This window comes from Chelonoidis abingdonii, chromosome 1 (genome assembly GCF_003597395.2).
Source record: "Chelonoidis abingdonii isolate Lonesome George chromosome 1, CheloAbing_2.0, whole genome shotgun sequence".
In the NCBI taxonomy this organism is placed as follows: Eukaryota; Metazoa; Chordata; order Testudines; family Testudinidae; genus Chelonoidis; species Chelonoidis abingdonii.
Genome location: NC_133769.1, coordinates 368,473,642 through 368,487,493, shown reverse-complemented (window position 1 = coordinate 368,487,493; position 13,852 = coordinate 368,473,642). Strand labels below are relative to the sequence as shown.

The 13,852-nt window shown below is 62.5% G+C and overlaps 2 protein-coding genes across 5 annotated transcripts in view; one reads left to right on the top strand and one right to left on the bottom strand.

The window, feature by feature from the left end:
• The window catches only part of LOC116817215 (sodium-dependent proline transporter-like), a 44,746-nt gene extending 36,830 nt beyond the window's left edge, over positions 1-7,916 (top strand). The window contains exons 11-18 of the mRNA XM_075061895.1: positions 81-441; positions 920-1,044; positions 3,128-3,240; positions 4,027-4,161; positions 4,512-4,611; positions 5,251-5,369; positions 5,800-5,973; positions 6,618-7,916. Of these exons, the coding sequence (XP_074917996.1) occupies positions 81-441; positions 920-1,044; positions 3,128-3,240; positions 4,027-4,161; positions 4,512-4,611; positions 5,251-5,369; positions 5,800-5,973; positions 6,618-6,755 (1,265 nt within the window). The 3' untranslated portion in view covers positions 6,756-7,916. The remainder of the gene's footprint in view (positions 1-80; positions 442-919; positions 1,045-3,127; positions 3,241-4,026; positions 4,162-4,511; positions 4,612-5,250; positions 5,370-5,799; positions 5,974-6,617) is intronic.
• A 1,414-nt stretch (positions 7,917-9,330) lies between these two features.
• Positions 9,331-13,852, bottom strand: part of STIM1 (stromal interaction molecule 1) — a 174,623-nt gene continuing 170,101 nt past the window's right edge. For all 4 annotated transcript variants that reach the window (XM_075061860.1, XM_075061861.1, XM_075061862.1 and 1 more), the window contains one exon: positions 9,331-12,615. In XM_075061860.1, coding sequence (XP_074917961.1) covers positions 12,066-12,615 — 550 coding nt within the window. In that variant the 3' untranslated portion in view covers positions 9,331-12,065. The remainder of the gene's footprint in view (positions 12,616-13,852) is intronic.

Below are 13,852 nucleotides of genomic sequence, written 5' to 3'. Positions count from 1 at the left end.
GGTGGGATGTGGCGCCCCGGCTTTGCGCTCGGTGGGTGCGGTGACGGTGGAATGTGGCGCCCCGGCTTTGCGCTCGGTAGGTGCGGTGGCGGTGGGATGTGGCGCCCCGGCTTTGCGCTCGGTGGGTGCGGTGGCGGCGGTGGGATGTGGCGCCCCGGCTTTGCGCTTGGCAGGACGTGGCGTCAGCGTCGGGATGGCTTTGCGCTCAGCAGGCGCGGTGGCAGCGGCGGGAGACGGCGCCCCAGCTTTGCATTCGGTGGGCACAGCAGCCCGCAAGGAGCATGTTCGGGGTGAGGAAGGAGCCGGCTCCCAACGAGCTCTTCCCCCGCCCCCCCAGGTGTGGAACGATGCTGCCTCACAGATCTTCTACTCACTAGGCATTGGCTTTGGGGGGCTACTCTCCATGGCCTCCTACAACAAGTTCGACAACAACGTGATCAGGTGAGCGGGCGAGTGGGCCAGAGAGCGCTCTGGGCCAGGCCGGGTGGGGCCGAGGCAGCATGGTCCTGAGTGACCCCACACGTGCTGCAGGGGAGGATGCCCAGCTGTGTTGGGGGGGGCGAGGGGAGGCATGTGTCTTTGCTGCCATGATGACTCCAGAGCCACCTGGGTCTCTACTCTTGTCCCAGAGCTGGAACTTGTGAACTTCTGCTCCTGAATGCCAGGTCCTGCCAGCCGAGCTATAGGGGAGCCTGGGAACGCCGGCGGGCTACCACCACTGGGGCGGGGAGCCGGGGTCCCAGCTCCTTGGCAGCTTTGCCACACCGTCAGCTCCATGGGGAGCTGCTTGATGGTGTGAACATCTCATCCCAAAGGCTTGATGGTCTCTGTGCTAGAGATCCTGGGCCAGGGGGGGCAGCCCAGGCTCCTGTCAACTCCTTGTACAACCTCCCACCCACCCCTGCTCTGCTGCCCACAGGGACACCCTGGTTATTGCCATCGGGAACTGCTGCACCAGCTTCTTCGCTGGATTCGCCATCTTCTCCATCCTGGGCCATATGGCGTGGAGGAAGAGAGTGCCGGTGGGGCAGGTGGCCGATTCAGGTACGGGGGGGCCGACTGTATGTCCTGCCTGGGTGAAACCATCCTGCTCAGCACCTGCCTCCCATCCTCCCCCACCCCAGCCGAATTCTGTGCTCACCCCAATGATGTTGGCAGGGGGAGTGGGGGTGTCTTGCTGCCAATTCCTCTCCAGATCAGGCCAGCTGGGCCTCGAGCAGGAGCTGCCCTCACTCCATTCCCCCAGAGGATCGGGCAGCTCCTTGCCCTGGATTTAGAAGCTTAGCTTTGGGCAGCTGAGTTTAAAACTTGGCCTTTAACCCTTGGGAGATGGGGCGGGAGGTGGCTCCGGGGACGATTCAGGCCCAGCCCTGTGAGGGGTGCAGCCTGCCCTCAGGGCGTCCCAGCAGGGCACTGCTGGAGTGTCTAATGCACTGCCCTCACCCCAACCCTTCTCGAATGTGTCCCGGCCCAGGGCATCCAGGACCCCGGCTGACATTCCCTTCAGGGGCTGCCACTGGCACTGCCCTGGCCACTGGCTGACGCTGCCCTTGCTCCGGTGTGATGTGCACATATTAGGGCACCCCACCTTTTCCCAATTCATAGGGTCCAGGCAAAAGCACCTACCCGTACCCAGTCCACAGGGCTCCAGGTGTAACTAACCCGGTCTGTGCAAGTACCCACACCCAGACCCAATCCGCAGGACTCCGGGTGTAACTAGCCCGGTCTGTGCAAGTACCCACACCCGGACCCAATCCGCAGGGCTCTGGGTGTATACTACTGCAGGTGTGCAGGACCTTTTCCCAGTAAAAGAGCCTTACACAGTAATATGCTACATAACCTCTATCTATTACCAATCACCAAAACCGGACTGCACACGCGACACACAGTGTCACCACTCCAAGCCAGACATGAACTTTTCTTGATGGCCAGCCAGGATCAGGTCCATCTGGGGAACTCCAGTCTCTACACGGCGTCATTGGCAGGGTGCTGAGGTCTGGCAGCTTTGATCTTTGGGGCTGTGTCCTGGAGTTGGTTCCCAAAGAACCTCCGTTTGGACCCCAGTTTCTATAGTGAAACGAGTCCTTTTTAGCTGTATCCTAACCAGTCATTATAGTAAAATGTTACTAACCGATCCTAACATCGTGTAACAAAATTCTCTAACCAATCCTACCTCACCACCTTGATTGATTTTTGCTAGGTGTAAATTAATTATGTAACAGACAGAAACAGTTAAAGAACCAGACAGACCATACAGATAAACAATGGGGAAGTGGGGACAGTAATGCCCAGACAGTACAAAAACAGGGATTTCACAACCACAACTATTGAGAAGTGATTTCTTGCCAGACAGATGCTGTCAAACAGGGTTTTCTTTAGCCACCTTAAGTTTCTTTATCTGGTGATAGCCAGAGGTGAAAGTAAACCGGTCCCATCCGGTACAGCGTACCGGCAAGAGCCAGTACGCCGTGCTGGACCGCATCAGCTTCCATGGCGGGGATTCAAAGGGCTCTGGGCCGCCCGCAGCCGTGGGAGGCTCTGAGCCCTTTAAATCTGGGCCCCTGCCCGGCCGCCGGAGCTGCGGCCGGGATTCAAAGGGCTCTGGGCTGCCCGCAGGGGCCCGGATTTAAAGGGCTCAAAGCTCCCCACGGCTGCGGGCAGCCTAGAGCCCTTTGTATCCCGGCCACGGCTCCGGCAGCCGAGCAGGGGCCAGGATTTAAAGGGCTTGGGGCTCCCCTCAGCAGCAGGTGCTCTGGGCCCTTTAAATCCCTGCCCCAGCCCCACAAAGCTCAGGGTTCCCCCCGGGGGCCTCCCAGCCACCTCTTCAGCTGGGAGCCCCTGGTTGATTTAAAGGCCCTGGGTTTCCCAGCCACAGCTGGTGCCCCAGGGCCTTTAAATCTTGAGAGGCCACGCCTCTTCTGGATGAGGCCACGCCCCCCGACTCCAGCGTTACTGGTAAGTCCTGTAAGATAGCCAACAAAGGCTTTAGGCTTTAGGCCTTAGGCTGTGGCTGCAGACAAAGGCCTTATCCTTAGACCGGGGTAGAAACACGCTGGCCAGGAGTGAACGTTGCTGGGCTGTGCTGCTGCTTGAGGCCGTGTTCTCCATTTCTCCTCCACCCCCGCAGGTCCTGGACTTGCCTTCGTGGCCTACCCAGAAGCCCTTGCTCTGCTGCCTGCCTCTGCCTTCTGGTCGGTCCTGTTCTTCCTGATGATGTTCACGCTGGGAGTAGACACCCTGGTAGGTATAACTTGGCAGGTCATCGCTCACACATCCCCTCCCTTCACTGCTGGGGGTCACTGGCCTCTAGGACCCTCGCCTCCCTGCAGCGCAGAGGTGTCGCCCGCCTGGCCATGGATCTGGGACAAGCTGGCCCCTAGCGATGCAGAGAAGCTTCTTCGGCCACCCATCAGTCCATCTGCCTCTTGGACACATGGTCCAGCAGCGTCCACCGCTCACCCAGGCATCTGCAAATCCTGCTGGTCCAGGGGGTCGTTCTCCGGCAGAGCTGGGTTCATGGGGGACGGTGTCAGCACCCTCCCCCAGGACACGTTGTGATGCTCTTTATAGAGGGGGCAGGGGGTACTCCTTGCTGGAGTGGGGCAGGAACATGCGGTGGGGCAGCAGGTGCTCCTTGGAGGGGTGGGGCAGGAGCATGCAGTGGGCCACAGGTGCTCCTTGGAGGGGTAGGGCAGGAGCATGCGGTGGGAGAGCGGTGTGGGGTTCTCCTTGGAGAGAGTGGGGCAGGAGCATGTGGTGGGGCAGGGGTATGGGTGCTCCTTGGAGAGGGTGGGCAGGGGGAATCCTCGCCACCCTGAGTCGGACAGGCAGTCAGGAGTGACCCTTTCCAGCTCCCTCTGGACTTAGCCCCACATGTGTGGGGTGCTCCCCTGTGTCCCGGAGACACTCCACACTGGGGCCTGGGACACGCTCAGCAGGGTGCTGGGGCGCTGAGCGCACATCCCGAGACCAGCAGTGCCTACGGGCTGGTGCCTGGGGTGCCCTGACCCCCCGTGTCTCCCCCAGTTCGGGAACATGGAGGGCATTACCACGGCCATGCTGGACGAGTTCCCGGCCCTGCGCGGGTGGAGACGGAAAACCCTCTTCCTGGGCGCGCTGTGCTTCATCTTCTACCTGCTGGGCCTGCTGCTCATCACCGAGGTAGGGCAGAGCTCAGCCTCCCACGGGGAGCCGGCTGTTGGGGCCAAATTGTCTCCAGCCCACAGATGCCATCGGCCTCGGGGCAGGAGCCCACGACTGCCTGCTTGGCATAGGGGCAGGGCTTTCCCCACTGGACGGGGGTTCTGGGGGGTGCTCACCCAGCTGTGCTGCACTCGGGCTGGAGACGGCTGGCCGTGCCTGTGGCTCAGCTGGCCACGTGCTGGGCAAGCAAAGCACCCCGTGGTGGGTCCATGGGAACAGAGGCTGCCCCTCCAGCATGGCAGGCGCTGGGCGTGTTTCCCCACCTGTACCCATCCATGTTCATGTGCCTACTGCACTGTTGCTTGCAGGGCGGCATTTACTGGTTCACCCTCATCGACGCCTACAGCACCAGCTTCGGCCTCATCATCATCACCCTCTTCATGTGCATTGGCATTGCCTTCTTCTACGGTGAGTGTCCCCAACCCAGAGCTCGGCGCATCCCAGAGTGTTGGACTAAACTCCCTCCTCGCCCACCGCGGAAATGCAGCCGCCTCTGGGGCTCGATGTGGCAGCTGCTTCACAGCAACACCACCCTACCTTGTTCAAGCATCAGCCGCATGCTTGGTACAGGATGCAGAGAGGGCCGTGGCCCCTGGCTGATCTCCACCCTGGAGGGCAGTACGTTTCCGGTGAAGGGTCAGAGAACGGTTCTAGCACCCTCTGGAACTGCTGACCTGGAAAGAGCGTCTCCTTCTGAGCTACCAAGCATCTCTTTGCAGCCCTTGGGGGTTGCTGGGAGGTCTGCCGTCCAAGCCCTGCCCTGGTGTGCAGGGCTGCCCAGAGGATTCATAGGGCCTGGGGCAAAGCAATTTCCGGGGCCCCTTCCATAAAAAAGAGTTGCAATACTATAGAATACTATATTCTCGTGGGGGCCCTTGCGGGGCCCGGGACCTGAGACAAATTGCCCCACTTGCTCCCTCCTCTGGGCAGCCTGCTGATGTACCCCGGAGAGCTCGCCCAGTGTTGGGGATGCCGTAGGCCTGGTGCAGGGGGTGACCACGGCACCGGATGTTCTCCTCTTTAAACTCCCATTTGTCCCCATCTCAGGAGTGAACCAGTTCTGTCGGGACATCGTTGACATGATCTGCCGGTGCCCGCCCTGGTGCAGCAAGCTGGTGCTCTACTTCAAGGCATGCTGGGTATTCATCACACCATGCCTGCTGCTGGTAGGTACCGGCCCTGCCCAAGAGGCCCCCATGCCATGCGCAAGGGGCAGCTGCGTGATGCAAGAGCAAAGTCTGCCTCTATCGCCAGGCCCGGGACAACTCTGGTGCAGAAGCTCTGAGCTGCTCGGAGGCCTTCCTGACCTGGCAGCCAGATGGAGCCGTGCAGGCCCCTGGTGTCCCAGTCTGCAACCCCCTCGGCATCCCCGGGGCAATGCCAGACTTGACAGTGCTGCACCACTGCCCCCTAGTGGCTCCAGCCTGCACAGCTCAAATAGACCAAGCTCTGGAAGTCTTCGTGACCCCCGTCCTCCGGGTATCTGGGCACCTCCTGGGGTGGGGGCGGGCAGGCCCCTTGCTGCAAGAGGTGGGTGTGGATGGCGGGGGAAGGGCTGTGGGTGTCTGACTGGGCTGCTCGGATCTGCTGTTCCAGTTCATCCTCATCTACATCTTCCTGGAGATGTACAGCACGTCCCTGCACTACGGTGCCTACGTCTACCCGCGCTGGGGCAAGGCCCTGGGCGTGTGCATGGGCACCGTGACCTGCATCCAGATCCCGCTCTGGGCGCTCGTGGCCATCTGCAGGGAGTCGGGGACGCTGACGGATGTGAGTGTGGAGCCGAGCTGCCCTCCCCAGGACCCCTGTGCAATCCGGCTCCCCCAGGGGTGGGGAGGGCAGGACAGGGCGTGGCTGGAAGGAGCTGGGAGCTCCCAGCTGTGGGGGCTGGGGGGGGGGGTCACCCTGCAGAGTGGGGCATGCTGGGATCTGGAACCTGCCATCTCTCACCACCTGGGGCCCCTGGGCCCAAGCCCCTGCTGGGCCCTGCTTTGTCCTTTCTGGACAGGGCTCGGGCTCCCAGCCCCGTGGCCCACCCCTGTGGCTGTTGGGCAAATGCTGCAGCTGTGCTCCAGCGGTCATAGCCTCAGCCCCCCGCCCTGCAAGTCCTTGGACCCCACTCCCCCTGAGGGCTGGGCCTGGCTCCACCCCCCACTCTCCCCAAGGGCTGGACATGGCACCTGGCTCCCTACCCACCCCCCAAGGGCTGAGCCTGGCTCCTGCCCCCCCTTCACTCCCCCCGAGGGTTGGGCCTGACTCCTGCCTCCCCCCTCACTCCCCTCGAGGGCTGGGCCTGGCTCCTGCCTCCCCCTCACTCCCCCTGAGGGCTGGGCTTGGCTCCTGGCTCTCCCTGCCTTCACCCCTCCCCCCGAGGGCTGGGCCTGGCGGCTAGCTCACCCCCGCCCTCCTTGCAGCGGTTCCGGAAAGCCATCCACCCTCTGAATTCCTGGCGCACGGCGACCACCCACGCCGAGGTCATCGACGTCCCCTACACCATCAACCTGGTGGACAGCGACTTCGCCAGCCCGCCCCAGGGGAGCAGCAAGGCCTGAGGGGCCGGGGCTGGGCAGCAGAACAGGGGCTCCAGGCAGGTCACTGCCCTCGCCGCTCCAGACAGCTGCTTTTGGCTCCATTGTGGCAGCCTCCCAGGCGGAGGCCGCGGGCCGGTGCTCCTGGATCCTGTTGGAGGCTGCAGCTGGTCCCTTATCTGCAGGAGACGATGCTGGGCTGGAATCTGCTGCTCTCTAGCCGCAGCGGTGCCAGCAGGGGGGTGCCAGGACTCTGCTCAGGGCTGTGGCCTGCCAGCTGCTGGGCACTTTGCAAGAGGGGCCTGGCCTCTGAACCTTCTTAAAACCACAGGGAAAGGATTGTACTTGAGAATCAATTGCACGTGCCCCCGGCGCAGCTGGGCACAAGGCTGGGTGGGTGCGCAGGTGCCCCCCGGCCATGGACAGAGGTGCGCAGATGGGGCTGCTCTGAGGTGCGGAAGTGCGCAGATAGCGGCGTGCCCTGGGGCACAGACAGAGAAGTGTGTGGACAGGGCGGCGCCCCGGGGCGTGGACAGAGAGGTGCACACACAGAGAGGTGCCCTGGGGCGTGGACAGAGCTGTGTGCTCCTTGCCCAGCTGCACCCTCGGCGGGAAGTGATTCCCCAGCACTGAAGCAAGGCTGGGCTGCTGCTGTCCCAGCACTAGCGTCTGTGCCGGGGGCTGGCCGGGCTCCTGGGGGCTGTGCCTGGGGAGGAGAGTTGTGGTGGGGGCATCTCTGGCTCTGCGCCTGCCAATCCCACGAGGTCTAGTCCCTGGGTTCCCCTCCTCTGTCTTGGGCACTCAGGCCAACTGCTCCATTAGCTAACCCAGCCATGGCTCGAATCAGCTCCTGGCAGGGTCTCAGCCAGGTGGTGGCCAGCAGGGTCACAGCCCAAGGCTGCCCCAGGGGTGAGGACTTGGGGCTAGCAGGTTGGTGGCAGCACAAGGTTCATGGTGCACAGCTGGGAAGCACCTTGCCCTCACCTGCTCCACAGGAACTGCCCACATGTGGGGGGCAGCTGCTGTGGGCAGGGCTGGCAGAGGTGAGGATTTGTCCTGGCAGCGAGATGCAGGGGGAGGGGGTCTCTCCCCAGGCCGGCCCTGCCAGGGAGCTGGGTTTTGGGGGCCCCGGGTCTCCAGCCGCTGGGATTTCTCTGCTGCAGAAATAAAGGCTTGGTGATTCCCTAATAGAACGGGCCAGTCTCGTATTGTCGCCCCACTGGCGGCCATGGGGACGGTGCTGCCTGGTCCCTGTGTGGGGCTGCATCAGTCTGGGGGGCAATGATCCAGCTGGGTCTAGATCTGCATGGCAGCATGGACCGCCCTTCCCTGCCCCACCCAACACACACACACTCTGCAGGGATGGGGGAATCACTGGGAGGCTGCAGTACTGTGTATGAAGTGCTGGGTGCCTCCCTGCCCTGAGTCAGCGCACAGTGAATGGGAGAAAGGCTGAAGCTGGGCTCCCGTGGGCGGGAGGCGTCTCCCCAGGGCTTGGAGTCCAGCTGCCCGAGGAGGGGTGTGAGCTTTGCCTGCTGGGCAGGGGCCAGTGCCAGCCCTTTCCCGGAACTGGGCGCTCTAGGTGCCCCGCTGGCTCCTGGGGGCTGAGTGCTGACCCCTTGGTGCTGGAGGAGACCTGCTGGCACAAGGGCACCCCTCCAGCTCTCCACTTCCCACAGCTGCTGTATCCCCAGCCCAGCCACAGCGGCTCAGGGCCAGCCGTATGCCCGAGGCCAGGTCGAGCTGCCCCAAGAACTAGGCTGGGGGCGATTGGCTGGGGCGGGGGAACAGGCCAGGTCTGAGCCCCCCCTGCCAGTGGCAGGTTGATATTGAACTTATCTCTGCAGCTTCCTGCACCAGGGCTGCCCACAGCCGTGCCCAGCCCGGCCCTCCCCAGTTCAGGCACAGGCTCCCGGGGGGGGGGGGCGGTGTGCAAGGATTTTCTGGGGCAAGGCCAAGCGAATTCAGGGGCGGGGGCTCCAGCAGCTACAGGGCCTCTTCGTCATGGTGCAGGCTGCCCTGGGCCTGGCCTGCTGGGAGCAAGGCCCTCACTCCCCAAGGGGCCTGGCATGGGGGGGGGGGTAGTGCCCCTGCCACAGCTGGAAGAGGCAGGACAGTTGGCAGTGTGTTCAGAGCTGACTCATTAATAAGGTCACACCCCCGTGAGTGATGTGGGGGGGGGAGCAGCCAGAGTCCTGGCCCCCCATGTGTGATTGCTGTGAGATATCCCCCCAGCCCCAGGTCATGGGGGGGATGCTAGTGCACACCCCATGGCACCAGCTGCTATGTTGCCCTGGGGCCCCACCAGCTACATTTCAGAGTAACCGTGCCAGCCTCCGCCAGTGCATCAGTGCTGCCTCAGCAGCCTCTTTCCACCCCCACAGCCCCCCACTACAGGGTGTGTATCTAGGTGAAGGGCTGCGGGGATCATACCAGGCTGCAAACCAGCCAGTGCCCAGGGAGTGCACAGGCAGCGGAGCTGCACGTGGGGGCCTCGCAGCCCCTGAGCCTTGACCTCTCGTGCCCGGTGCAGGCTGGCGGGCACCCATTCCTTGCGACAGCGCCTGAGCCAGCCAAGAAGAGACCCGTAGCCCCTCGCTTAAAATCTACATGCTTTATTGGATTGAAAACAGTTTTATGAAATGACAAAAAAAATTCGACTTGGCAGATGCGGCACAATCGCTGCTCTATAAATGGCACCACCTTCTCCAGCAAGCAGCGGCATGAGGCGCCAGGCCCAGCTGGGGCACCCTGCCCACGGGCCATGCTCGGAGCAGGGAGGAAGCAGCACAGCACTAGGGCCTGCTGGGGGTGGGCTGTGAGACACCCAGGCCTGGGCTACACACCTCCCGGGACCCTGAAACCACTGCTGAGAGGGAGGTGGGCACTGCGGCAAGGCAAGGCCCCGAGGCTGCTCTCAGCAGGGTGTGGGGGCCTTTCCCAAGACAGCAGAGCTGCTCTGAAACCACTCAGCGCAATCAAAGCTGTGTGGATCGGGCCCAGCCCCAAGCTGGCGTAATTCCCATCATGGACCGTCAGGAAAGGGCATGTGATCCGGGCTACCTGGCACGAGCTGGCTGCTGCCCGTCCAGCAGGATGAGGGGCTGGCTCCTCTTGCTGGGGCTTGCGGGGGACACGGTGGCCAGCAGCAGCGAGGGGGGCAGGAGAGTGAGGAATCGCAGGCACTTAATCAATGTAGAGGATTTTTCACTTCTCTCAAAGCAACAATAATCGTCTAGCTACTGGCTCTAAAGCATCTCATTGCTTCCTGGAGACGCGACACCCAGTATATTACACCAGCTCCAAGCAAAGGCCCCAGCCAGCCCTCCCCTCCCCAGGGATCCTTGCAGCGAGCCCTGCTTCCCCCCACCACACCCTGCCCCCCAAGTACACAGGCTTCCTCCACAAGCCAGCAGGCAGAATGCCAGGCCCCGCCCCATAGGGCTCCTTGGTTGGGGCCCAATGCCTGGGCCCTCCCAAACTGGGATGGAGGGGAGGGATCGGGCATAGGGGGCAGGGCACAGGCAGGGAGGGCTGGGTGCTCTCCTTCAAGTGAAGGTTGCAGACAGGTTCCAGCCGTCCACGTGGAGGTAGCAATTCAGTGGGTCAATCAATCACCGACACTGCTCTAGCTGGAGGCACTGGGGGGCTCTCGTCTGCTGGCCCCTCCGGCCTGGTTCTAGTCTGAACAGGGAGCAGAGCTGCAAAGGGAAACCCCCTGGGGCACAGCAGAACGTGGCTGAGGCCGATCGCTCCTCCCTGGCCGTGTGGCCGCAGCAGGTGTCCCACCAGCCGAAGAGACAGCTCCGGTTCCCCTCCCCAGCTCCCTTTTTCTGCGTCATCCTCCCCATGCTCCTGCGACCCCAGCAGCCCAGCCCTGAGGGGCAGACGCAGGCTGCCTGAAGCTGCCCTGGGAAGTTAAGAACTCCGCCTGCCCCGGGAGTCCCTGCCTGGAAACCACTGAGCGCCCCCAGCCTGGCATTTTGCTCCCGCTGTGGCACTCCCCCAGCACTCACAGCAGGGAGGATGTGCCGGAGGCCTGGCAGCATTAGAACCACCCCCGGGGGCAGGACCGCTAAGTCCCTCCTCGGACACAGCCCGGCACACAGCAGAGCCGACCCCCCCCGCCCCAAGCCATTTCAGCCCCTCCCCCAAATATTCCTGAGGGGAATTTCATTCACCCCTAACCCGCTGGGGCCAGGCCCTGGGAGCAGCCTGTCCTCTGGGCCCTGAGCTGCAGACCAGCCTTTGGCCCTAATCCTGGCCCGACTCACCCAGGCAGCTCAGTGAAGTTGCCTGGCTGTCCCCAAATGGCCTGCGGCCCTTGGACCTGGTGGGAAGCTGCTCTGGGGTTCGCAGCACTTGCCTCCCCCAACCCGATTTTCTTTGCCCAGTGCCTGGCCCTGGCCGAGGGAAGCCCAGCTCCAGCTGCAGAGGCTGGGAAGGCTGAGACAGAGCAGGGCCTGCTGGGGGATCCTCACCGAGCAGGCCCCCACCCGGCAGGCTGCAGCCATCCCCTGAGCCAGCTAAAGAAACAAACAGTGCCTAGAATAGACTTGGCCACAGTTCCTGAATGCAGAAACACTGGCCAGGCCCTTGCGCGCTCTCCACGCAAACCCCTGAACCCGCTTGCTGGCATGCGCCTTCTGCTTTCCCCTGCCAAAAACGCATAAGCCCCATCCGCCTCCAGTCACCCCAGCCACGGGGCGTCTGTCCCAAAGTGCCCTACGCTGCCCACCTGAGAGACTGCAAAGCCACAGACAAGGCAGCTCACCCGATGAGATCGCAGCGGATTCAACCCTGAGTAGCCAGGACTAGGCCCTGATCTCCCCGAGCCGCTGCCCCGGCCCAGGCGAGAGGGAAGCCAAAGCCCTGGGGTGCATAGATGCAAGCAGTGGGTCTGGCCCAGAGGGACCCCTCCCCAGTGGGGTTCTCAAGCTGAGCAGTAGCCACACGTGCAGGAGTCCCAAAGAAGCCGAAAGGGGTAAAATCAAAGCCCATTAAACAAACCCTAACTGCCGTGTGGCCGAGTGGAGGCAGAGAAGCCATGCACAGCAAAGCAGGAGGCTACTGAACGGGAGGGAGGCAGAAGGGGCAGCTGGTTTCCATGTCAGGAAATAAATACGTTTAAATAGCTCCTCCCCCTGCAGATTTTACATGACTTGATTGAGAGGCAGACAGTTTCTGGGGGTGGGGAGGAGGGGTGGGCAGTCGCAAGCACCCCACCCATGTGGCTCCTGGAAGGGGTGGGAAGATGCCCTCGCCCGTGGCTCTGGGCCCCACCCCTCCCTGCCCAATGGATTGGGTCGGTGGCTCACTTTCCTCCTCCTCCTCCTACTTCTTGGGCTTTTTGAAGATCTTTAGGGGGAACTTTTTCTTGCCCTGGCTGGAGTCAGTCTCCTCGCCCGTGGAGCCGCTGTCCTCTTCCCCGGCGTTCTTCTTGGCAGCCAGCTGCGGGATGCGGGTGTTCTTAGCATTGCTGGGCCTGGAGTCGGAGATGGGGGAGGGCGTGTCAGGCTCAGTGGAGCTGGGGCTGTGTGAGCGGGAGGAATCAGAGTGGCTCTGCCTGCCCGCTGTCGGGTGGCTGATCTCCCCGAGGCTGGCGGACTTCTCCATACCATGGTTCAGCATCATCATCTTCTTTGCCACCACCGGGCTCTCGGCCAGCTGCTCCTGCAACGTCCCCAGTGAGGAGGCCTCACCGTGCCTGCTGCCTCCGTTGGAGGTCGGGGTGCAGCCGGCAGGGTGGCCTGAAGCCGCCTCCTCTGAGGACCTGGTCAGCAGGGGGGGCCTGGCGGCCAGGAGCTTGGGAGCAGAGCCTGGGATGCGCTGATGGTCGCTCATATACAGGAAGGAGGAGTCGGTGTCGGAGTGAGTTAGGTCTCTGTGGGCGGGAGGAGAAGGAGGTCATGACAGAGTCCCGTGCCCGGAGGAGCCTCACACGCGCACACGCACACGCACGCCCATGCACCGTGGCTCAGCCCAGCTAACAGTGGAACTCTCCCATGTGTTATTCTGCAGGGAGAACTTGCAACAAGCCTACAGAGCAAACCAGTCCTGCTCTACCGCTGTGCTTACCCTCCAGGGGTGGCTGCTGGCAGGCCCAACCGAGCGAGGACTTGCCCTGCCCCTGCATGCTACTTGGCACAGGGAGCAGAGCTGCTGTTTGCAGCTAGTGGGAACCAGGGCAGGTTCCTAGCTTTAGCTGTCCGTTAGGGGTGCACCCTTGTGCCTGGAATCGGGGCTGGGCCTAAGGCCAGGGTAGAGTGACCAGACCAACAAGCGTGAAAAATCGGGACAGGAGTGAGGGGTAATAGGAGCCTATATAAGGAAAAGACCCGAAAATCGAGACTGTCTCTATAAAATCGAGACATCTGGCCACCCCGGGGCCAGGGAGAAACTCCATTATCAGACAGTGCAGGGGTCGTGGGGGCAGCACAGAGGGACCTGGGGCCTGCTCACAGGACCTGGTCCATTGGCTCTCAGCCCTGCACTTCCTGGGCACAGACAGCTGCAAGAGTTCAGCTTCACTCCACCTAGCCCTTCACAGAGGTGTAACAACCACCAGAGACACAGCGGCGCCAGGCGGCTCCTCCAGCCGGGTGAGCTCTGCCTGGGCTGAGGCTCCCCACTCTCTGGTAACGATACTTAAACCTTTCCTGTGACTTTATCCTCCAAACCCCACAGCTCTCCCCTGGGACTGCCGTGAATGGAGAGAAAGGAGCAGGACAGAGGAGTGGATCTCCCTGCAGAGTGAGTGCTGCTCTCCAAGGGCCACTGCATGGTGCTAATGCCCTGATACATGCGGCTATGGCACCGGGTCTCATTTGAACAGAGCAGAGTCCCACTGCATTATCTCAGCCTGCAGGTGCGCGCACAGCCCCCCTCCGCTTAAAGTCTGCAGACTGACCTAAGACAGACAGCGTTTGCCTGGCTCTCCCTTACCCCGCCACCGAGGCAGCCAGTGCAAACCTCTAACTGCAAGCGTCACAATTAGAGGTGAGGCTTTCCCACGCAAAGCCATGCCTGAATGAACGCTCCTGGCGCACAACCGGCCCTGCCAGCCAGACTGCACAGGGGTTTGTGCCACCAGCCTCTTGCCAGTTCTTGCGTTGGGAAGG